The 26159-nt window shown below is 50.3% G+C and overlaps 1 protein-coding gene across 1 annotated transcript in view; it reads right to left on the reverse strand.

The window, feature by feature from the left end:
• The window catches only part of TMEM170B (transmembrane protein 170B), a 66166-nt gene extending 56383 nt beyond the window's left edge, over positions 1–9783 (reverse strand). Inside the window, exon 1 of the mRNA XM_075314754.1 lies at positions 9280–9783. Coding sequence (XP_075170869.1) covers positions 9280–9376 — 97 coding nt within the window. The 5' untranslated portion in view covers positions 9377–9783. The remainder of the gene's footprint in view (positions 1–9279) is intronic.
• Positions 9784–26159: the final 16376 nt, after the last annotated feature.

The following is a 26159-nucleotide window of genomic DNA, read 5'->3' on the forward strand; positions in this document are numbered from 1 at the left end:
AGCGCATGAAATCGGCAGTCACCAAAGCTTCAGAAGGGAGCTTTTCAGCTGCGCTCTGAAGCGCACATGCAGTGACGTTACGGTGCTGTGCAGAGCGCGCACACGTGGGCACATAGCCAAATACTGATGTAGACATCACAAGACTGTACCAGTGCCAGCTCTGTACTCGCAGCCTTGCCATTACTGACCGCGACAAGCAGGGAGCACTGGACAAGCAGGGACATCTGTAGGGTTACTCTAAAACAGGGGTGGGGAACCTTTTTTCTGCCGGGGGCCATTTGGAAAATTCTACCAACCTTCGGGGGCCGCACAAAATTATCAACTTGAAAATTACCCTAATATATTTGGTCAAACAATTAACTCACTGGGACGGCTGGAGCTTCTACTCTTTGGTGGAGCTGTAATATTAGGCGATGTTGATCTTGTTGCTTTTCACAACTGCTTTTCTAGGTTTGAGTTGTCTGGGACTGCTGTATATACACATCACAGGAGGGGATGGGGGCATATACATCACAGGGGAGGGTTGGGAGGAATATAGAACACTGGGGAGGCTGGGGGCATAGACATCACTGGGGGTACATACATCATTGATGGGGAGCACAGACATTGCTGGGGGGCATAAACATTGCTGGGGAGGGCTGGGAGGAATATACATCACTAGGGAAGCAGCAGGGCATAGACGTCACTGGGGGTACATACATCACTGGGGGTATATACACATCACTGGGTTGCACAGACAAGACTGGGAGGGCATAAACATTGCTGGTGTTATATACATAGCCGGGGGCAGACAGCCCTTGGGAATGCCGGAGGGACACAGACAGCCCTGGGGGCACAGAGAATGATGGGAGAGGCTGGAGGCACAGACAAACCTGGGGGCACAGATGGCACAGAGAAGGATGTGAGAGGCTGGAGGCACAGACAAATCTGGGGGACGCTGGGGGCACAGATGGCACAGAGAAGGATGGGAGAGGCTGAAGGCACAGACAGACCTGGGAGAGGCTCAGGGCACAGAGATCACTGGGGAGACTGGGGGGGCACAGATCACTGGGGAGACTAGGGGGGCACATATCACTGGGGGGGCACAAAGATCACTGGGGAGACTGGGGGGGCACAAAGATCACTGGGGAGACTAAGGGGGGGACGGAGATCACTGGGGAGATGGCACAAATCACTGGGGAGACTGGGGAGACGGCACAGATCACTGGGGAGACTAAGGGGGGCACAGAGATCACTGGGGAGACTAAGGGGGGCACAGATCACTGGGAAGACTAAGGGGGGCACAGAGATCACTGGGAGACTAAGGGGGGCACAGAGATTACTGGGGAGACTAACGGGGCACAGAGATCACTGGGGAGACTAAGGGGGGCACAGAGATCACCGGCGAGACTAAGGGGGGCACAGAGATCACCGGCGAGACTAAGGGGGGCACAGAGATCACCGGGGAGACTAAGGGGGGCACAGAGATCACCGGGGAGACTGGGGGGACACAGAGATCACTGGGAAGACTGGGGGGGCACAGAGATCACTGGGGAGACTGGGGGTGCACAGAGATGACTGGGGAGACGGCACAGATCACTGGGGAGACGGCACAGATCACTGGGGAGACTGGGGGGGGGGAGCACAGATCACTGGGGAGACTGGGGAGACAGCACAGATCACTGGGGAGACTGGGGAGACAGCACAGATCACTGGGGAGACTGGGGAGACAGCAAGGATCACTGGGGAGACTGGGGAGACAGCACAGATCACTGGGGAGAAAGGAGGGGCATAGAGCGCTGGGGGCACAGGCAGACCCGGGGGAGCTGGGAGGCAGTTAGAGAACTGGGGGAGGCCTGGATCACTGAGTGCTGGAGGTGGCTGCGGGCACGGAGAGCGCTGCCGGCGCGCACAGAGAGGAGCCACCGCCGGGTACAGGGAGCCGCCACCGCCGCCGGGTACAGTGAGCCGCCACCGCCGCCGGGTACAGGGAGCCGCCACCGCCGCCGGGTGCAGGGAGCCGCCACCGCCGCCGGGTACAGGGAGCCGCCACCGCCGCCGGGTACAGTGAGCCGCCGCCGGGTACAGAGAGCCGCCACCGCCGCCGGGTACAGGGAGCCGCCACCGCCGCCGGGTACAGGGAGCCGCCGGGCACAGGGAGCCGCCGCCGCCAAGTACAGGGAGCCGCCACGTACAGGGAGCCGCCACCGCCGCCGGGTACAGGGAGCCGCCACCGCCGCCGGGCACAGAGACCCACCACCGCCGCCGGGAACAGAGAGCCGCCGCCGCCGGGCACAGGGAGCTGCCGCCGGGCACAGGGAGCCGCCACCGGGAACAGACCTGGGGGATGATTGGCAGTCAATCCTCTCCTGTTTGATTTTAGCGCTCCTCACGCCGACCCCACCTACAAAGTACGTCCATTTCCTATACCTGAAAGACTACGTCCCCACGTAGGCAGTGCCAGCGTGGGGACGTAGTCTTTCAGGTATAGGAAATGTAGCATTCAGCATTGAACGCGCTGTGTGGGGTTTTAAAGGGCCAGCAGCCAGCAAGATGCGGCTGCCGCTCCAGCACTGCAGTCCCCGGGAATCAGCTCGGGGGCCGCAGGAAAAGTGATGCGGCCCGCGGGCCGGAGGTTCCCCACCCCTGCTCTAAAACATACCCAGCCTTTAGGTAAGGTGGGAACCCCTAAATGTCTGTATATGTCACGCTCCCCGGGTCCCCTGCTCTGCTCCCCGGCTCACCTGCCACGCTCCCCGGCTTCCCTGCGTCGCTCCCCGGTTCCTCTGTCCAGCGTCCGCCGCTCCCCGGTCTCCAGCCTCCATTGCCTGCGGTTCCCAGGCGTCCTTGTCCCCGCTCCCGGCGCCCGTCGGCTACTCAGCCCCAGCCCGGCTCTCCTGCTTCCTCCTCACCGCTCCCTGCCCTGGCTTCTGGCACCCGGGCCTCGCGCATGCGCATTAGGGCGCGCGCGCGGTCATTGACCCTTTCTTAAAGGGCCAGCGTCCACTGACAGGAAATTGAGCACACAGGTACAGGGTATAAAGGGGTTAGTGTCCAAGTGGGCGGGGCCTGTTCTTCGTGTTTCCCAAGCTAGAAGTTAGGTCTCCTTGTGTTTCTGTGAGATACTCACCTCTCTCTCTTCTAGAGCCGGTCCTGCCTCGCCATCCGGTCCTGCCGAATCCTGATCCCCGAACGCTGACTATCTGCCATCCTGACAGTCCGTTCCATCTCTGATCCCTGTGGTGACCCGTCCTCTCGCTCCATCGGTTCCGGACTCCGCCTGACAACATCTCGGCTTCCGAACCTGAGCTCCGTCACCCGGACTACCATCAGTGACTCCGTGGTCCCAGGGACTTCTCCATTCTACTCTTGTGCACGGACTGTCCTGCTACCCGTAGTGCTCCAGCTACCGGACCCCTTACCTTCATCAAGGAGTTCGGCCCAGTGGATCCACCTCCTGGGTCTGCCCGTCCACCTGGCCCTAACAGTATACTGCCTAGAAGGGATCATGGCACAAGATTGTATTGGTCCTTCGCGGACGTCTTTGACAAAAAGGAATCAGAGGTACTTCCGCCACATCGTCCTTACGATTGTGCCATCGACCTGCTCCCGGGAACTACACCACCTCGAGGACGGATATATCCGCTGTCTCCTGCCGAAACAAGGGCCATGTCTACTTACATCTCAGAGAGCCTGGCAAGGGGATTCATTCGGAGATCCTCCTCTCCTGCTGGAGCAGGCTTCTTCTTCGTTAAGAAGAAAGAAGGTGACCTACGCCCATGCATAGACTACCGGGGATTGAACCAAATCACCGTGAAAAACAAGTACCCCCTGCCGCTCATCCCCGAATTGTTTGATCGGCTCAGAGGAGCTCGTGTGTTCACCAAGTTGGATCTTCGGGGTGCCTACAACCTGGTCCGCATCCGCTCTGGGGACGAATGGAAGACCGCGTTCAATACTCGCGATGGGCACTATGAATACTGTGTGATGCCCTTCGGCCTGTGTAACGCACCAGCAGTCTTTCAGGAATTGGTGAACGACGTGTTCCGAGACCTTCTCTACGTCTGTGTGGTGGTGTATCTTGATGACATCCTGGTCTTTTCTCCGGACCTCCAGACCCACAGAGAGAACGTGCAGCTGGTACTACAACGACTGAGGGAGAATCGTCTGTACGCCAAGTACGAGAAGTGTGTCTTCGAGCAGTCTTCTCTTCCCTTCCTGGGTTACGTCATCTCCGATACCGGACTGCAGATGGATCCGAAGAAGGTCTCTTCCATTCTCAACTGGCCTCCTCCTTCTGGACTAAAGGCAATCCAACGCTTCCTGGGATTCGCCAACTATTACCGCCAGTTCATCCCTCACTTCTCGGCTCTGACTGCTCCTCTCTTCGCCTTGACCAAGAAGGGGGCTAATCCAAAGGACTGGTCACCTGCGGCCGACGCCGCGTTTGGCTCTCTGAAGCGGGCATTTGCCTCCTCTCCTGTGCTCCACCGTCCGGAGTTAAACCGACAGTTCACCTTGGAGGTGGATGCCTCCTCCTCGGGAGCCGGAGCAGTGCTCATGCAGAAGTCCTCCTCCGGGAAGATGGTGACTTGCGGTTTCTTCTCCAAGAGTTTCTCAGCGCCTGAACGCAACTACACCATCGGTGACCGAGAGCTATTGGCAGTCAAACTGGCTCTGGAGGAATGGCGCTACCTTCTGGAAGGAGCAGTGTACCCCGTTATTATTTACACGGACCACAAGAACCTGGAATACCTGCGGTCTGCTCAACGACTGAACCCACGGCAAGCCAGGTGGTCCTTGTTCTTTGCCAGATTCGATTTCCAGCTCCATTTCCGACCCGTGGACAAGAATGTACACGCAGATGCCTTGTCCAGGTCATTCATGCCCATGGAGCAGGAGGAGGAGACATCCCAGCCCATCATCTGTCCTAGTAAAATCATTCCGGTGACTCCTGTCACCCTGGCCCAGATACCGCCCGGGAAGACCTATGTCTCTGAGACTGACAGGCAAAAAGTGTTACACTGGGGCCATGCCTCGAAAATAGCCGGTCATGCTGGTCAGAAGAGAACATGGAGTACGATTGTACGTCATTACTGGTGGCCATCCCTTCGGACGGATGTCGCTTCTTTTGTCTCAGCCTGTTCCTCTTGTGCCAGGAACAAGACGCCCAAACACCTGCCATATGGCCGTCTTCTGCCTCTGCCTATACCCTCAGTTCCGTGGCAACACATTACGATGGACTTTATTACGGACTTGCCACTGTCCTCCGGACACACAGTCATATGGGTCGTGGTGGATCGGTTCTCTAAAATGGCTCATTTCGTCCCTATGGCTGGACTGCCCTCTGCCCAGGAACTCGCTGACGCCTATATACAACACATCTTCCGCTTGCATGGCTTTCCATCACACATTGTGTCCGACAGAGGAACTCAGTTCACCTACCGCTTCTGGAGGGCTCTCTGCAAACATCTGGGAGTGACTCTGGACTTTTCTTCAGCCTACCATCCTCAGTCGAACGGCCAAGTGGAACGGGTCAATCAGATCTTGACCTCCTTCTTACGTCACTACGTCAACGCCCATCATGACGACTGGTCCACGCTTCTTCCTTGGGCTGAATTCTCCCATAACCACCACGTCAGTGAGTCCTCCTCCAGCTCTCCCTTCCATGTCATTTACGGACTTCAGCCTTCCGTCCCATTGCCTGTATCCTCTTCCTCGGATGTCCCTGCTGCTGATTCTGTAGCCCGTGACTTTGCAACGATTTGGGACTCAGTCAAGGCGTCCCTGGGACGTGCTTCCCTGCGGATGAAGAGACACGCAGACAAGAGGCGTCTGGACCCTCCGTGTTTCTCTCCAGGAGATCTCGTCTGGCTTGCTTCCAAGTACGTCCGATTGAAGCTACCATCCTACAAGCTGGGACCTCGCTACATCGGGCCGTTTAAAGTCCTCAGCAAGATCAATGAGGTCTCCTACAAGCTGCAGCTCCCGGCCACGATGAGGATACCCAACTCCTTCCACGTCTCCCTGCTCAAGCCGGTTGTCCTTGGTCCCTTCTCCGCTGCTGCCAGTTCGGCTCCTCCTCCTATTGCCGATGACGACATCTATGCGGTAAGGGATATCGTGGCCATGAAAACCGTACGGGGCCGACAGTTCTTCTTGGTGGACTGGGCAGGGTATGGTCCTGAGGATAGGTCCTGGGAACCCCGGGAGAACGTGCCTTCCTGTCCCGGTTGCGGGGAGGGGGGCGTGGGGGGGGGTACTGTCACGCTCCCCGGGTCCCCTGCTCTGCTCCCCGGCTCACCTGCCACGCTCCCCGCCTTCCCTGCGTCGCTCCCCGGTTCCTCTGTCCAGCGTCCGCCGCTCCCCGGTCTCCAGCCTCCATTGCCTGCGGTTCCCAGGCGTCCTGGTCCCCGCTCCCGGCGCCCGTCGGCTACTCAGCCCCAGCCCGGCTCTCCTGCTTCCTCCTCACCGCTCCCTGCCCTGGCTTCTGGCACCCGGGCCTCGCGCATGCGCATTAGGGCGCGCGCGTGGTCATTGACCCTTTCTTAAAGGGCCAGCGTCCACTGACAGGAAATTGAGCACACAGGTACAGGGTATAAAGGGGTTAGTGTCCAAGTGGGCGGGGCCTGTTCTTCGTGTTTCCCAAGCTAGGAGTCAGGTCTCCTTGTGTTCCTGTGAGATACTCACCTCTCTCTCTTCTAGAGCCGGTCCTGCCTCGCCATCCGGTCCTGCCGAATCCCGATCCCCGAACGCTGACTATCTGCCATCCTGACAGTCCGTTCCATCTCTGATCCCTGTGGTGACCCGTCCTCTCGCTCCATCGGTTCCGGACTCCGCCTGACAACATCTCGGCTTCCGAACCTGAGCTCCGTCACCCGGACTACCATCAGTGACTCCGTGGTCCCAGGGACTTCTCCATTCTACTCTTGTGCACGGACTGTCCTGCTACCCGTAGTGCTCCAGCTACCGGACCCCTTACCTTCATCAAGGAGTTCGGCCCAGTGGATCCACCTCCTGGGTCTGCCCGTCCACCTGGCCCTAACAGTATACTGCCTAGAAGGGATCATGGCACAAGATTGTACCAGTTCTAGCCCAGTACTCGCAGCCTTGCTAATACTGGGCGCAACCATAATGGAGCACTGGACAGGCAGGGACACCTGTAGTATTACTCTAAAACATAGTCAGCCTTTAGGTAAGGTGGGAACCTCTACTTGTCAGTATGCTGCCAAGGGAGGACGGCTAGAGACGGTACCAGTACCAGCCCAGTACTGTCAACCTAGCCAATACTGACCGTGGCTAACACGGGGCACTGGACAAGCAGGGGCACCTGTAGGGTTACTCTAAAACAAAGCCAGCCTTTAGGTGAGGTGGGAACCCCTACATGTCAGTATTCTGCCTACAAGGGAGGATGCCACAAGGTCTCTGTGAATTCTGTGGGGACGCCTTGGCAGCCATGATATCGATAATGGGTGTCAGTAATGTGGGGGGCAAAGGATGTCACTCTTTGATGGTGCTCTTGATCTGGCTTGCAATCATCTCTCAAAGCTTACTGCTAAAGGGGTATTCTCAAGTTTGAAAGTTATCCTTATCCACAAAGTAGCGAACAACTTCCCAATCACTAGGGGTCCGAGCGTTGGGGATCCTGAGAGCTACGGCTCTGAAGACCTCCATCTGAATTTGAGCAGAGTTTGATTGTATGCCTTGCTGCTACATTCATTCTAAATAAGATCAATGGACGTTAATCGAGCGCTAATCTTCAGCACTCCCATAAAAATGATTGGAGCTGAAGTTAGCATAATCAGCCACCGCTCCATTCACACGGGTCTCAGGATCAGTGGCTGGACCTCATAATAAGCCACCACTCCATTCACATGGTTCTCAGGATCAGTGGCCGGACCCCATGATCAGCCACCGCTCCATTCACATGGTTCTCAGGATCAGTGGCTGGACCCCATTATAAGCCACAGCTCCACTCACATGGTTCTCAGGATCAGTGACTGGACCTCATAATAAGCCACCACTCCATTCACACGGTTCTCAGGATTAGTGGTTGGACCCCATAATCAGCCACCGCTCCATTCACACGGTTCTCAGGATCAGTGACTGGACCTCATAATAAGCCACCACTCCATTCACATGGTTCTCAGGATTAGTGGTTGGACCCCATAATAAGCCACCCCTACATTCACACGGTTCTCAGGATCAGTGGCTGGACCTCATAATAAGCCACCACTCCATTCACATGGTTCTCAGGATTAGTGGTTGGACCCCATAATCAGCCACCGCTCCATTCACACGGTTCTCAGGATCAGTGGCTGGACCTCATAATAAGCCACCACTCCATTCACACGGTTCTCAGGATTAGTGGTTGGACCCCATAATAAGCCACCCCTACATTCACACGGTTCTCAGGATTAGTGGTTGGACCCCATAATAAGCCACCGCTCCATTCACATGGTTCTCAGGATCAGTGGCCGGACCCCATAATAAGCCACCGCTCCATTCACATGGTTCTCAGGATCAGTGGCTGGACCCCATAATAAGCCACCACTCCATTCACACGGTTCTCAGGATCAGTGGCTAGACCCCATAATAAGCCGCCACTTCATTCACACGTTGCTCAGGATCAGTGGCCGGACCCCATAATAAGCCGCCACTTCATTCACACGATGCTCAGGATCAGTGGTTGGACCCCATAATAAGCCGCCACTTCATTCACACGGGTCTCAGGATCAGTGGCTGGACCCCATAATCAGCCACCGCTCCATTCACACGGTTCTCAGGATCAGTGGCTGGACCCCATAATAAGCCACCACTTCATTCACATGGTTCTCAGGATTAGTGGCCGGACCACCAGCGATCGGTACTTATAAATTATGCTCTAGCACACAAATTCAACAGAACTTCCAACCTTGAGAATACCCCTTTAAGGTAATAAAGGTTACGGACCACCACTTAAAGGATGAGCGCAGACCATGGTGGTAGGCTGCCTGTTCTCCATCCACATGTCCAGGGCGCAGCCTGGGTGCCAGGCTCTGATAGAGAAGCACAGGAGCACTATATATGGCTACTAAAATAGCCTGACTGGCTACTGAAGTGCTCCAGAGAGTACAGTAATAAGCCCACTCCTGACAGTCGATGACATGGTGATTCTCGTGGGATGGTTATGGCTACCTGCCCTCATTGTGGACTAGTAGCTGAATGTGGCCTTAGCACAGGCAGACGTGACGCTGGATGACGTGACCCGATACGTGGGGTCCCTGGTGGCTCTGTATAAGTCCCTGCTGTGCCACTCACCGGTCAGGGTCCTCAGCACCGTCCCGTGTGCCCACAGGCTCAGCACTTGCTGCACAGACAGGTTGATCATTGACAGGTCCTCCTTCTCCGCCTTCATTGTGCTCCTCCGCCGGCACGGTGCTGGGGGAAGAAGGGGATGAGTGAGTCCCGGGGCTCCCGGACAGCTGCTCCTCCTCCTCCAGGAGCAGCACAAGGAGCTCAAGCAGCAAGAGGCCAAGCAACGACGGCCGGGGGATGAGCGGAGGGCGCAGCTGGAGCGGGGAGGAGAAGCAGCCTCGCAGGGGAGACATTGAGGAAGAGGGCTGCTGCTGCCTGGCCGGCCGGGCTAGCTCTGCCTGGCAGTGGTGCTACCGCTGCGGGCAATAGGCTGCCACCAGACTGCTGTGTGTGCGCTGCACGGAGCCGAGCAGCCAACCTGCATCCTCCGGCACCATCATGTCTCCTCCTTCCCGTCATCATCACCCCAGCCACCATCATCATCCCGGAGGAGGAGACTGGGAGGGGGCACTACACTGGGGGAGGCAGCTGTGTGCCCTGCAGTGTGCCCTGCCTGCGTGTATGATGGATGGCCAATGGTTTCTAGCCGGGGTAAGCTCCTGCCCCCACACAGTGCCCCCCATGACAGCAGCTCTACAGACCCGGCAGGGTGGGACATAGGGCAATGGAGGGTGGGCAAAGTGCTGCACTGACGTCTGCAAGCACCATGCAGCTGGACCGATGGATACCACAGTTATGTTCCCACGATCAGTGTTACTCGTGTTCTGGATGCTGTGTATTTTCAGTACAAGCAAAATGGCTGGGATTAATAGAAACCTCATGTCCACTCTGCGGAATTGTCACATGAAGTTTTGCACAAACTTCACCGACTGTCATGGCGGCGTCGGGCTCTGTTCACATGGCAGATGATCTGACACTGATAGTTTCTCTGGTGTCTGGGATTAACACAGGCAGATTCAGGCATTGACCAGCTGTGTGCTGATTTATAGGCAGGCAAGCAAGAGTTAATTTCTGCTGGTCTGTTTGCTCCTTTGTTCACATGTGGGGAGACCTATCACATCTGCTCCCCTCTTAGTTATATTGGTTGAAACCTTCCACCCATGCCAGCTATAGTTTATTCTATGTCGGTCTGTGAGGTGTGCTATCCCAGACTTATTGGTGAAAGTTGTGCTCTTTGCTTTGTGTGGTTGTGGAGTTTACCCCTGTTGCTTTGTAGCTTCCTTCCTGCTCTTGTTTTCCTCCTAAACCTCTTATTGTCTTTATCTTTGTGTGTGTTTGCAGTGTTTCAAAGTTTTTGTTTTCGGTTGTCTGTCATTATTTATGGATTTTATCACACTCCTGTTGCATCCCTCCCTGAGGGAAGGTAGAGGAGGAATGAGATCAGGATTGGTCAGGAGAAGGAGATTCAGGCATCTCCACCATCAGGAGTATCCCTGAGATTGGGGATAGCATAGGGCCCCTTAGCTTGTGGGACAGCTTAGGAGCCCCTGTTTCCTGCTATCCCCTAGTTATCTTGACAGTAATCTCACCTCTGGAGCATTTTTCCAAACTACTGCATGTCAATTTCTGTTGCAGGAATACTTAGTTTTCTGTGCAGATATTCCTCATAGATTTGCATTAGATGCGGATAATCTGCAGGTAAAAGACACGCATACGTTTTTAGCGCATTTACGAAAACGCAACAGAAATGCATGTAATCCACACCAAATGATGTAAATATCAGAAAGTTTCAAAAAGCAAAACAGCTTTATTTAACCCCTTCAGCCCCAAGCCTATTTTGACCCTAAAGACCAGGCCATTTTTTGCAATTCTGACCAGTGTCACTTTATGAGGTTATAACTCTGGAACGCTTCAGCGGATCCCGGTGATTCTGAGACTGTTTTCTCGTGTCATATTGGGCTTCATGTTAGTGGTAAATTTAGGCCGATATTTTTTGCATTTCTTTGTGAAAAAAAACGGAAATTTCGCGAAAATTTTGAAAATTTTGTAATTTTCAAACTTTGAATTTTTATGCTCTAAAACCAACGAGACATATGACACAAAATAATTAATAAATAACATTTCCCACATGTCTATTTTACATCAGAACAATTTTGGGGAAAAAAAAAAAAAAATTTAAGGAAGTTATAGGGGTTCAAAGTTTATGAGCAATTTCTCATTTTTACAACAAAATTTACAAAGCCACTTTTTTTAGGGACCACATCACATTTGAAGCAATTTTGAAAGGTCTACATGACACAGAACACCCAAAAGTGACACCATTCCAAAAACGGCACCCCTCAGGCTACTCAAAACCACATTCAAGAAGGTTATTAACCCTTCAGGTGCTTCACAGTAACTAAAGCAATGTGGAAGGAAAAAATGAACATTTTACTTTTTGCAACAAAAATGTTAATTTAGCCTCAAATATTGCATATTCACAAGGGTAGCAGGATTAAATGAACCCCCAAAATTTGTTGGGAAATTTCTACTGAACACGCAGATACCTCATATGTGGCGAAAAACCACTGTTTGGGCGCACGGCAGGAGTCGGAAGGGAAGGAGCGCCATTTGACTTTTTTGAACAGAAAATTAGCTGGAATCGTTAGCCGCACCATGTTGCGTTTGGAGAGCCCCTGAGGTGCCGAAACAGTGGAGCTCCCCCACATGTGACCCCATTTTGGAAACTAGACCCCTCATGGAATTTATCTAGATGTTTATTGAGCACTTTGAGCCTCTGGGGGCTTCACAAAAGTTAATAGAGTTGAGCTGTGAAAATAAAAAAATTTTTTTTTACCACAAAATTGTTACTTCAACCAGGTAGCTTTTTTTTTCACAAGGGTATCAGGAAAAATTGCACCATAAAATGTATTGTGCAATTTCTCCTGAGTACACAGACACCTCATATGTGGTGGAAATAAAATGTTTGGGCGCACAGCAGGGCTCGGAAGGCAAGGAGCGTCATTTGACGTTTCAAACGCAAAATTGTCTGGGATAATTAGCGTATTCCATGTTGCGTTTGGAGACCCCCTGAGGTGGCGAAACAGTGGAGCTCCCCCACATGTGACCCCATTTTGGAAACTAGACCCCTCATGGAATTTATCTAGATGTTTATTGAGCACTTTGAGCCTCTGGGGGCTTCACAAAAGTTAATAGAGTTGAGCCGTGAAAATAAAAAAAAATTTTTTTACCACAAAATTGTTACTTCAACCAGGTAGCTTTTTTTTTCACAAGGGTATCAGGAAAAATTGCACCATAAAATGTATTGTGCAATTTCTCCTGAGTACGCAGATACCTCATATGTGGTGGAACTCAAATGTTTGGGCGCACAGCAGGGCTCGGAAGGCAAGGAGCGTCATTTGACGTTTCAAACGCAAAATTGTCTGGGATAATTAGCGTATTCCATGCTGTTTGGAGACCCCCTGATGTGCCGAAACAGTGGAGCTCCCCCACATGTGACCCCATTTTGGAAACTAGACCCCCATGGCATAGAAAAAAAAAAACAGCGGAAGATGGGGGGGGGGGTGGCAGATGGGGCGGCAGCAGATGGGGGGGCAGCGGCATATAAAGGGAGCATCTGTGATTGTGAGACGGCGGCTGGGATAGGGTAGGGGCGGATGGGAGAGGGCGCAGTGGATGCAGGAGCGGCAGAGGATGGGGGGAGGGGGCGGGTGGGGGGGATGGGTGGGAAGGGGAGTGGGAGGTGAGATTGGGGATAGTTACCCTACAGGATCTAGGCAGCTGGATCACAGGAGATGAAGGAGGCAGCAGATCGGGGAGGGTGAGAAGTGGGGGAGGGAGCGCAGCGCAGATCACGGAGGAGACAGGTGAGCAGAGCACAGATCACGGAGGAGACAGGTGAGCAGAGCACAGATCACGGGGGTGAGAGGTGAGGGAGAGCGGACAGCAGATCACAGGGGTGACAGGTGAGGGAGCACAGATCACGGGGTGACAGGTGAGCAGAGCGCAGATCACGGGGGTGAGAGGTGGAGGGAGAGTGGACAGCAGATCACGGCGGTGACAGGGGAGGGAGCACAGATCACGGGGGTGACAGGGGAGGGAGCACAGATCACGGCGGTGACAGGGGAGGGAGCGCACATCACGGCGGTGACAGGGGAGGGAGCGCACATCACGGCGGTGACAGGGGAGGGAGCGCACATCACGGCGGTGACAGGGGAGGGAGCGCACATCACGGCGGTGACAGGGGAGGGAGCGCACATCACGGCGGTGACAGGGGAGGGAGCGCACATCACGGCGGTGACAGGGGAGGGAGCGCACATCACGGCGGTGACAAGGGAGGGAGCGCACATCACGGCGGTGACAGGGGAGGGAGCGCACATCACGGCGGTGATAGGGGAGGGAGCGCACATCACGGCAGTGACAGGGGAGGGAGCGCACATCACGGTGGTGACAGGGGAGGGAGCGCACATCACGGCGGTGACAGGGGAGGGAGCGCACATCACGGCGGTGACAGGGGAGGGAGCGTACATCACGGCGGTGACAGGGGAGGGAGCGCACATCACGGCGGTGACAGGGGAGGGAGCGCACATCACGGCGGTGACAGGGGAGGGAGCGCACATCACGGCGGTGACAGGGGAGGGGGCGGGTAGCTGACCACGGGGGTGAGAGGTGGAGGGGGCGAGCAGCACATCACGGAGGGGAGGGGGCGAGCAGCACATCACGGAGGGGAGGGGGCGAGCAGCACATCACGGAGGGGAGGGGGCGAGCAGCACATCACGGAGGGGATGGGGCGAGCAGCACATCACGGAGGGGAGGGGGCGGGCACCGATCACGAGGGGGAGGGGCCGGTCAGCAGATCGGAGGGAGCGGTGGCACTATGACAGATGGAGGAGGACAGGGATCATGCACCCTGTCCTCCTCCATCTGTCATAGTGCCACCGCTCCCTCCGATCTGCTGCACGGAGGTGAGGGGCCGGGCAACGATCACGAGGGGTGAGGGGCCGGGCAGCAGATTGGGGGGAGTGGTGGCACTGTGGCAGATGGAGGGCTGCGGCGGCAGCGGATCGGGAGGTGTGGGGGTGAGGGTGCGGGCAGGAGATCGGGGAGACAGGTGGCAGATCGCGGAGGGCAGCGGCGGCGGATCGGGACGCTTTTCGTACAGTGCAATGGCAGCGCGGCAACTTCCGGGTCCCAAGCTCCGGTCTCAAAACAGCATGGGACCGGAGCTTGTCGCCCTGCCATTGCACTGTGTACACTCACTGTGCTCAGTGTGCTGGCGTGCTGCAGGGACAAGTGAAGCTGATGGGGGCGGTCACCGGCAACAGGTCCACTGTGATTGGAGAAATCGGTCACAAGGCCGATTTCTCCAATCAGAGCATTGGAGCTGGGGGAGGGTGATCCAGTGAGGTCACCCAGCTCCAGCCAATGGCCAGTGCTACAGCTGCACTGGCCAGGGCTGGATTTCAATGTTTCAGTCATTTTAAATGGCTGGAACATTACAGTGGCTGTGATTGGTTGAGCGGCGTTCGTCAGCCAATCACAGCCTCTGTAGGTCCGGGGAGGAGGCACCACCCCTCCTGAGGTCAGGAACAGGTCCCCTCCTCCCCGAATCTGCGGTTTTTGTTAACATATTGCAGTCACCGGAGGCTCCGGTGCCGCGATTCCGCCATGACGGAAAGATCCGTCCTTGGTCGTTAAGGCCCAGGGCACAAGGACGGATCTTTCCGTCCATGGTCGTGAAGGGGTTAAAGGATAGCACAGCAAACAGAAAAAAAGGGCATTAAAAACACAATAAAAACGCAGCTTCAAAAGCACACAAAACGCAATGAAAAAACGCAAGTGATCTAAGGTGTAGAGATGGTGCAGAAGTGCAGCGTCAAAACCTCAACTGATAACGATTTTCACCTTAATGACCACACTGGCAAACGTGTTGAGACTCCTTTGTGTCCCCAAAGCTCTCCGTTGAGAGGGGTTTCCACGTCAATGTTCTCAGTAGAGAGCACAGGATAAATGTGAATCTAGCCTAAGAATATGTGCACACAACATCTTTTCGACATCAGTGCTCTTCCTGAAGCATCTTTTTTGGCTTCTCTTCAGTCATTTTTCTGGTGGCTTTGCCACTATCTTCTTTTTGTAACTTGTAGAATGGATTGGTCATGTCTTTTAACAGCTTTGCGTCTTTGGAAAACTGAATTGATTATGAAAAGTTGAAATAACACTATATAAACAATGAGTGTTTTTTTTACATTGTATTGCATATATTCTTTTTGAGGAGTCAAAACCTAAGATACAAATTAAATGAGCATATGCCCTAAAGTATCAAGTAAATAGTACATACAGTCATGGCCAAAAGTTTTGGGAATGATACAAATATTAATTTTTACAAAGTCTACTTCTTCAGTTTTTCTAATGGCAATTTGCATATACTCCAGAATGTCATAAAGAGTGATCAGCTTAACAGCAATTACTTGCAAAGTCAATATTGGCTAAGAATATGAACTTTAACCCCCAAAACACATTTCAACATCATTGCATTCCTGCCTTAAAAGGAGCAGCTAACATTGTTTTAGTGATTGTTCCATTAACACAGGTGTGGGTGTTGATGAGGACAGGGCTGGCGATCAATCAGTCATAATTAAGTAAGAATGACACCACTGGACACTTTAAAAGGAGGCTGGTGCTTGGTATCATTGTTTCTCTTCCGTTAACCATGATTATCTCTAAAGAAACACGTGCAGCCATCATTGCTCTGCACAAAAATGGACTAACAGGGAAGAGTATTGCAGCTACAAAGATTTTACCTCAGTCAACAATCTATTGCATCATCAAGAACTTCAAGGAGAAAGCTTCCATTGTTGCCAAAAAGGCTCCAGGGCGCCCAAGAAGGACCAGCAAACGCCAGGACCGTATCTTAAAACTGTTTCAGCTGCGTGATCGGACTACCAGCAGTGCCGAGCTAGCTCAGCAATGGCAGCAGGCTGGTGTGAGTGCTTCTGCACGCACTGTGAGGCGGAGACTCTGAGCAAGGCCTGGTTTCAAGGAGGGCAGCAAAGAAGCCACTTCTCTACAGAAAAAACATCAGGGACCGACTGATATTCTGTAAAAGGTACAGGGAGTGGACTGCTGAGGACTGGGGTAAAGTCATTTTCTCAGATGAATCCCCTTTTCGATTGTTTGGGACATTTGGAAAGCAGCTTATTAGGAGAAGAAGAGGTGAGCGCTACCACCAGTCTTGTCTCATGCCAACTGTTAAGCATCCTGAAACGATTCATGTGTGGGGTTGCTTCTCAGCCAAGGGAATCGGCTCACTCACAGTCTTGCCTAAAAACACAGCCATGAATAAAGAATGGTACCATAATGTCCTCCAAGAGCAACTTCTCCCAACTGTCCAAGAGCAGTTTGGCGCCCAACAATGCCTTTTCCAGCATGATGGAGCACCTTGCCATAAAGCAAAGGTGATCACTAAATGACTCATGGAACAAAACATAGAGATTTTGGGTCCTTGGCCTGGAAACTCCCCAGATCTTAATTCCATTGAGAACTTGTGGGCAATCATCAAGAGACGGGTGGACAAACAAAAACCAACAAATTCTGACAAAATGCAAGCATTGCTTATGCAAGAATGGACAGCTATCAGTCAGGATTTGGTCCAGAAGTTGATTGAGAGCGTGCCAGGGAGAATTGCAGAGGTCCTGAAGAAGAAGGGTCAACACTGCAAATATTGACTTGCTGCATTAACTCATTCTAACTGTCAATATAACCTTTTGGTACTCATAATATGATTGCAATTATATTTCTGTATGTGATGTAAAGATCAGACAAACACAAATAAAAACCAGAGCGCAACAGATCATGTGAAAATATAATTTTTGTGTCATTCCCAAAACGTTTGGCCATGACTGTATAAATAACATAGGGTACTTAGTCAATAATGTTTTTCATAAAAAAAAAGCATAAAAGTCATCCTAGCGCAACAAGGTATACACCAATCGAGACAGTCCTATTCTCTAGTATTAAAACCACACCATATGTCAACCAACCTCAATGTTGATAGGGGCAGAGCAGGACCAGGGCCCGACTGTTCAATACCCTGCCCATTGGAATCTACAGCGTGTCCACCCATATCCTGTCCACCGCCATTAACTTGAGAACGGCAGCAGCTATAGGAATAGAAGTGGTGTCTAGGTATAGTAAAGTAGCCATGCGCTATGCAATTAAACTACCTATAGTGCCACCTGGTGGAAAACAACGGAGTTAGCATTTTTATCTCGAAAACGGAACGAGATAGAGAAAAAAAATTAATTAAAAAATTGTAGGGCATCATCAAACAATACGAATTGACATCTTGCATACATAAATGGTTTGAATAGAACGTGTAACACTCACCAGGCTGTGGACGTGAAGCGATACCTCATGGAGACCTTACTACAAGTCACTGGGTATGGTGGCTGTGTGGAGTGGCCTCCACGCTCACCTGACCTGGCCCCATTGGACTTCTTTCTGTGAGGTCACATCAAACAGCAGGTGTATGCAACCCCTCCACCAACATTGCAGGACCAGCGACAACATATCACAGATACTTGTGCAAACGTGTCACCTACCATATTGCACAACGTGCAGCAAGATACAGTATGCTGTCCAGAGTCCAGATGTGCATTGCAGCTGATGGTGGCCACTTTGAGCATCAAAGTTAAATGAGCGCCATATGCGTGACCAGCATTCAATGTTTTGGGGGGTCATGGGTTTTATATCATAGCATTTCTGTATGCAAGGTGTCGATTCGTATTGAATTGATGATGCCCTACAATTTTTTAGTTCACTTTTTTTCTCTATCTCGTTCTGTTTTCGAGATAAAAATGCTAACTCCGTTGTTTTCCACCAGGTGGCGCTATAGGTGGTTTCAATGCGTAATGCATGGATACTTTACTATACCTAGATACCACTTCTATTCCTATAGTTGCCGCCGTTCTCAAGTTAATGGCGTGTGGACACACTGTATATAAATGAAATGCCTAGCTCAAAGAGGGGTGCCCTGTTTGTCCAAAGTACAAGAAACTACAGCAAATCCAAAGAAATGAGAAGTTTTTCGGTGTAACATGGAAAACTGTGGAAAAGTAAGCAGGATATGAACATTTTTCAAGACACTGTATAGCAAACTTATGTTTTTAGGCACTAATGGCATCCCTTGATTGTGTGACAGGAAGGTTAATGGCTTAAGAAAGGGAGCATCTTCCTTCACACGGCCTTCTATATTCCACTGCTGCTATTGTATGCAGTATTTGGAGGGTTAAGCAGCTAGGGATGGTGCTTTAAAAGGAAGGTGCCATAAAAAAAAAAATAATGACTGAAAACTTATAAATTATTAATGTTTTAATGTGTTGTTTAAATATTATCATTTGTTTGTAATAAAGCAAAATATGAAAAAATAATTTAAAAATGTTTGATATTGTGCACTCTTAAACACTAGGGGGAGCAGCTGCTGAAAACCTAGTGTATAACTAGCCTGGATTACAACTGCAGTAAAAGTGGGTGGAATCTGCTTTCATGCGTGTTATGTCACCTCCCCCTCACCTTCTGGGTGTTTCCAAAAGGATAAGGGAAGAGAAGTTTAGGATCACAGTGCGGAACCATTTTGTTGGTGACCGCAAAGTGATCCTAATATGTCTAAAGTGTTACCAACTACAGCTGCATAGTGCTCCACTGTATAATGTGCCCCATAATATACAGTGCTCCATAATATACAGTGCCCCATAACATACAATGCTTCATAATATAGTGCCCCATAATGCTGCATCCAGTACACAGCTCTGCTATATCAGTGTGAATTTATGTGCAGCCACAGCTGGATATTCCCACGGTTCCCCACCTGTGACTGCAGGAAAATTCACCTCAGGTGAACTGATTGAACCCAGTGACCTCACCTCAGGTGAACTGAGTTCAATCAGACCTGCATCTTCTGGCAGAAAACCACGTGTTTTTTTGCCAGGAGATGCAGATTTTGTGTTGAAATTTATACACTATATTCCTGCACCAAATCTACATCTACTGGCAAAATAATGCATACTGTTTAGATGCGCTTTTTTGCCAAAAGATGCAGATTTGTTGCCAGAAGATGCAGATTTTCTGCCAGGAGATGCAGGTCTCATTGAACTGAATGAGTTCACCTGAGGTGAGGTCACTGAGTTCAATGAGGTCATCTGAGGTCAATTTCCCTGCATTCACAGTTGGGACCCTCCAGCTGTGACCGCAGATAAAGTGAGTGACATCACTGCTCACTACGGTGGCTCAGTCAGTCTGTGACACAGTGTGCGGTCATGTTCTGTGCCCGTGGGCTTTCACTCAAGTATATAGCAGAGCCGGGATCATCTTGGAACCTCGTGTGGATTGTGTCGGAACTGGGTATTTGGGGTTAATAAATTAGAGAACCAATGTTTGTTTTTTCAAATAAATAGATTATTTCGGTGTGTTTATTTCTTTTCACTTACAGTATTAGTAAAAGGGAGGTCTCATAGACACCTCCCATTACAAACCTAGGGCTTACTTGCAGCTCTGTGATCTGTCATTAACCCCCTATATAAACATGATTGCCACCGCACCAGGGCAATCAGGATGAGTCAAGTAAAGTGGATGCTACAATTCTAGGCACTGCAGGCTTATATTCTTAGGTTGGGGGTGGCCCAATAACCATGTAACTCCCAAGCCTGAGAATACCAGCCCCCAGTTGTCAGCTTTATCATGGCTGGGTATGAAAATTGTGGGGGACCGCATGCCGTTTTTTAAAATTATGTATTTAAAGAATTTTTAAAACACGCCATATAGAGTTCCTCTTATTTTGATACACAGCCAAGATAAACATATGGCTGGGGGCAAACAGTTACCGAACAAAGCCAAACTTTGCCGATTTTTGAGAAAAGTGTTTGTGAATTAGATGCCAATCTGAACGAGCCAAGGCTCATGGCGAATATGAGATTGGTGAACAATTTTCGAACAAGTTCGCTCATCTCTACTCTCGGTAACCAATATAATTAAACTCTGCTTGAGAGAACTACTGGGAGTAAAAAACACTAGGATGTAAATACCCATTCTTTTTTTGTGAAAGAATGGCTCCCATCCCAATAGCAGAAGTGTCTACCTCAACACAGGAAGGCAGATCAACTTCGGTTTGCCTGAGGAGAGGAGCCTTAGAGAAAGCTGTTTTGAAAGCAGAAAAAGTATTTACTGCCTCGACTGACAAAAAGAAAACTATGTTCCCTTCTTTGTCACGTCAGTCAATGGTTTGGCTATGATGGAAACATTTCCAATAATAATTTGCAAATCCCAAGAATCTCTGCAATACTTACAGGTTACTTGGTTGAAGCCAGTCAAGGACAGCCTGCACCTTACTGAACTGAACTTGCTGTACTTCAAATTGACATCTTTCTAGTTTAGCAAAAAAATTATTATCACATTGACTCTGAAGAACCTGTCTGACACACACACAATGCTCCTCCTCAGAATGAGTCAAAATATTATAGGTAAATTACCACAAATCTACCAACTAGAGGGCAAAAACTGTCATTTATGAAGGTTATAGAAGACTGCATTGTTTAATCCGAAAGGCTTTACCAAATTTTAAAAATTACCTTTAGGCATATTCAATGCAGTTTTCCATTTGTCCTCCTGACGAATGCGAATAAACTTACATGACCCTCTTAAGTCCAGTTTGGAAATCTTTTTAGCACCAGATAATTGATTAAAAAGGTGCAAAGGGTAAGGATTACGTGATTTTATTGATCTCTCTAAAATCCAAACATCAACGCAACCCTACACCATTTTTCTTAAAGGGGTTGTCACACAAACAAACTTAATTTTAATCAATAGATCATGGAATAATAATAATTTCCACAATTTGATGTGTTTATTTTCTTTTTCTCTGTGCTGAGATAATCTTATATATGTGCCCCTGCTATGTACTGTGTAAAGGCCGTGTCTGACCATACAAGGATATTGTCTGATCATATATTTTTTCTTTGAGATATTTTTTTTTTTATAAACAGGCAGAGAAATGCTTTACCTCACAAAAAGAATCAGCTTTGATCCCGTGCTGCAATGTCTGTATACGCTCTTTTACGTCCTCCCCTGCCTCAGGAGCTGTGGTATGATCAGACCATGTTCCTGTACGGTCAGACACGGCCATTACACAATACATAGCAGGGGGGACATATGTAAGATTATCTCAGCACAAAAACATTTTTTTTAAATTTTGGAAACTATTATTATTATAAGATTTATTGATTAAAATCAAGTTTAAAATTAACTATGTTCTTGGGAAAACCCCTTTTCAAAATGAAACCTTCGGCGACTGGAGAGGTGGATGGCTGTATGTGACCCTAAACCAGTCCGTTTTGAATATGATCTTTCAAAACCTCCCAGAGAAAGGTTAAACAAATGAGTTTTAGGCATCTTAGCTTCTGGTATAAACTCAATAGCACAATCATATATCCTATGCAGCGGAAAAACATCACACTCCTTTTCAGAAAAACATAATACAAATGCTGTATACATTCTGGAAGTTGGGTCCAGTCCTCACAGATGCCAGTGAACTTGACAGACTTTCACAGAAGCAAGAGTCACCCCACAACCTAATCTGCTGAGTCCCAAAAATTGATCACATGATTGTACTTAATTCTAAGGCGGGCTTTGCACACTACGACATCGCAGGTGCGATGTCGGTGGAGTCATGTCGAAAGTAACGCATTTCCTGCGTCGCTGTCGACATCATAGTGTGTAAATCCTAGATGATACGATTAACAAGCGCAAAAGCGTCGTTATCGTATCATCGGTGTAGCGTCGGCGAATTCCATAATTACGCTGACGGGACGGTCCGATGTTGTTCCTCGTTCCTGCGGCAGCACACATCGCTGTGTGTGAAGTCGCAGGAGCGAGGAAGAATCTCCTACCTGCGTCACCACGGCTCCCGTCGGCTATGCGGAAGGAAGGAGGTGGGCGGGATGTTTACATCCCGCTCATCTCTGCCCCTCCGCTCCTATTGGTCGCCTGCCGTGTGACGTCGCAGAGACGCCGCACGACCCGCCCCCTTAATAAGGAGGCGGTTCGCCGGCCAGAGCGATGTCGCAGGGCAGGTGAGTGCACGTGAAGCAGCTGTAGCGATAATATTCCCTACGGCAGCTATCACAATGATATCGCAGCTGCGACGGGGGCGGGGACTATCACGCTCGGCATCGCAGCATCGGCTTGCGATGTCGCAGCAGGCAAAGTACCCCTAAGGCCGGCGTCACACTTACGATAGGAAAATCGGCCCGATTCTCATTCTAGAAAGTAGCATGAGCTCTGTCCGAGTGTTTATCCGCGTGCAATGCTACTGCAATGCGATTCCGTGATTTATCTCTAGATTGTAGTCTGTGTGCAATCCGTGTGTGATCCGTTTTTATTCTCAGCAGCTATGTCATCTGCCATTCAGCTCTGCTACATGGCCGCTGACAGCAGACACAGACAGAGCCGCCGATCAGAATGAACTCGGATGAACTTCACCCGACTTCATTGTCATAGTTACATAGTTACATAGTTACTTAGGTTAAAAAAAGACCTAGGTCCATCTAGTTCAACCTTCCTCCACCAGTTCTACATTTAGTCACTAAGTCATTTATAACCAACAATGTTTTGTGTACTGAGGAAATCATCCAGCCCTTTTTTAAAAGCTGTTATAGTATCTGCCATTACTACCTCTTGTGGTAGGGCATTCCACAGTCTGACTGCTCTAACTGTAAAGAACCCTTTCCTATTTAGCTGTTGGAATCGCTCGCTCTGTCTGTGTGTCGTGGCCTGATTTTCGGTCGCCGGTAAAGGTTTCACCGGTGACCGCAAATCCCCTGAGTGACTGAAGTGATCTGCGCTATCAGCAGTGCCGTCACTGAGGTTACCCGCGGCCACAGCTGGAGTCCTCCACCTGAGATCTGTGGTCACGGGTAACTTGAGTGACATCATCGCTGATAACGCGACTCACTTCAGTTGCTGCGGGGAGCTCACAGAGAGAGGTCGTGGTCTGTGGCCGCTCTCTGTCAGCTTCATGTAGCAGAGCTGAAAGCGTCGTGGGACCTCTGTGGATTACGTCGGACCTGGAGGGGTATTTGGGGACTTGAATAAAGTGGTGAAAGAGGGTGGGGTTTTTTTGTAATTTATTTCAAATAAAGGATTTTTGGGTGTATGTGTTTTTTTTCTTTAACTTACAGGTTACTCATGGAAGGTATCTCGGGGAGATGCCTGCCATGATTAATCTAAGACTTAATGGCAGCTATGGGCTGCTGCCATTAACTCCTTATTACCTTGATTGCCACCGCACCAGGGCAATTTTGGATGAGCCGGGTACAGTCCCGGGACTGTCGCATCTAATGGATGCGGCAATTCAGGGCGGCTGCTGGCTGATATTTTTAGGGTGGGGGGTTACCCATAACGTGGGGCTCCCCATCCTGACAATACCAGCCTCCAGCCATATGGCTTTACCCTGGCTGGTATGAAAATTGGGGGGGACCGCACGCCATTTTTTTTTAATTATTTATTTATTTTACTGCACGATATAGACCCGCCCACTGGCAGATGTGATTGGTTGCAGTGACACAGCTGTCACTCAACGTGGGGGCGTGTCTGACTGCAACCATTCATAAGCGCCGGTGGGCGGGGAAAGCAGTGAATACGTGATGGAATAATGAGCGGCCGGCTTTTTCAAAAGAGAAAAAGCCGCTGGACCTTTGTGACAGCCATGCAGCGCCGCGCCGGTGATCGGGGATCTGTGAGTATGAGAGAGGGGGTGGGAGAGTCCGACAGAAAGAGAATAGAGACCGAGAGGGAGAGACCGACTGACAGAGATAGAGATTGACTGACATCGACAGACCTCACTCATTTCCAGTGTTCTCTGCAACATGCGATAAATGTATTTAGAAAAACGCATGTCACTAGGATGGTGTGTGTGCTGTCCGAGTGACATCTGTTTTTTTCACGCACCCATAGACTTGCATTGGAGTGACTTGCGTGAGAAGCTCTACAAATCGCAGCATGCTGCAATTTTTTTCTCAGTCCGATTTCAGCTGAGAAAAAAATAGCAGATCGGATCTGCCTCATTGATTAACATTGGTCCGAGTGCAATGCGAGATTTTCTCACATTGCACTCGTGCGAGTTAATCGCAAGTGTGGTGCCAGCCTAACACTACCTTTGGACGTAGAGAAGGAAAAGCCATGAACGAAATTGATTCAATATGTAACACTCCTACTTTTATGCATACATTCTCAGCCTTCATGGTAATATGACTTTGAGAAAGAGAAGAGTTATCAAGTGCCGATACCTGAATGGGAACATCAAGCGTGAAGACATCATAACCACAGTTTACTAGAGATGGGCGAATAATGAAATATTTGGGTTCGATTTAATAATAATAATAATAATAATAATAATAATCTTTATTTCTATAGCGCCAACATATTCTGCAGCGCTTTACAATTCAGGAGGAACATATACATATCATATACATAAACATATACAGACAAGTAACAAATATAGAGGATACAATATTTAAAAGGAAAAATGGCAACCCTGCTCGTGAGAGCTTACAATCTACAATGAGATGGGGGGAGGGGCAAGGTACAAGTGTTTATTTAAAATGACAATCCAGCCAGCTCATGGGGGATAGATGATGGCTTCCTGGACCAGTTGGCCAGAGCCTTGAGATGCATTTGGGTGCCATGGAGTTTGACATGGGGTTTGACGTGGGGTTATTTTCTGAGAAGTTGTAGAGGGATTAGGTGAAATTAGTTTGGCTAGGGAGTGTGATAGGCCACCCTAAAAAGATGCGTTTTTAGGGAGCGTCTGAAGCTGAGTAAGTTGTGATTTGTCCTAACTTCTTGGGGTAGAGCGTTCCAGAGGTTTGGTGCAGCTCGGAAGAAGTCTTGGATTCGGGAGTGGGAGGTTCGAATTAGTGTGGATGTTAGTCGAAAGAGATTTGCAGAGCGTAGAGAACGGGTGGGATGATAGACAGAGAGGAGGGTGGAGATGTAGGAGGGTGCTGCACTGTGGAGAGCTTTGTGGGTGAGAACAAGCAGTTTGAATTGGATCCTGTGATATATGGGCAGCCAGTGCAATGACTGGCACAGAGCAGAGGCATCCGAGTAGCGGTTGGCCAGATAGGTGACCCTGGCTGCTGCATTAAGGATGGACTGTAGAGGGGAGAGTCTAGTTAGGGGGAGACCAATTAATAGAGAGTTACAGTAGTCAAGGCGAGAGTGGATCAGGGCCACGGTGAGGGTTTTTGTCGTTTCCATTGTGAGAAAGGGGAGGATTCTAGCGATGTTCTTGAGGTGCAAGCGGCAGGTGCGGGCAAGAGATTGTATGTGGGAGGTGAAGGAGAGATCAGTGTCAAGTATAACCCCCAGGCAGCGGGCTTGCGGCCTAGGACTTATCGTTGTGCCACGCACAGAGAGGGAGATGTCAGGGTTAGGAAGGTTGGGAGATGGAGGGAAAAGCAGAAGTTCAGTTTTGGAAAGGTTAAGTTTCAGATAGAGAGCAGACATGGTGTTGCAAACTGCAGTCAGGCAGTCACTTGTGTTCTGTAGTACAGCGGGGGTGAGCTCAGGGGAGGAGGTGTATAGTTGTGTGTCATCAGCATAGAGATGGTACTGGAAGCCAAATCTGCTGATGGTCTGTCCAATTGGGGCAGTGTAGAGGGAGAACAGAAGAGGGCCAAGGACTGAACCTTGAGGGACCCCAACAGTGAGAGGGAGAGGAGAAGATGTGGAGCCAGCAAATGATACACTGAACGAACGGCCAGAAAGATAGGAAGAGAACCAGGAAAGAACAGTGTCCTTTAGGCCAATAGAATGGAGCAAAGAGAGAAGGAGATGGTGGTCAACAGTGTCGAAGGCTGCAGAAAGGTCAAGAAGAATAAGCAGAGAGTGGT

Source organism: Anomaloglossus baeobatrachus, chromosome 6 (assembly GCF_048569485.1).
Source record: "Anomaloglossus baeobatrachus isolate aAnoBae1 chromosome 6, aAnoBae1.hap1, whole genome shotgun sequence".
NCBI lineage: Eukaryota > Metazoa > Chordata > Amphibia > Anura > Aromobatidae > Anomaloglossus > Anomaloglossus baeobatrachus.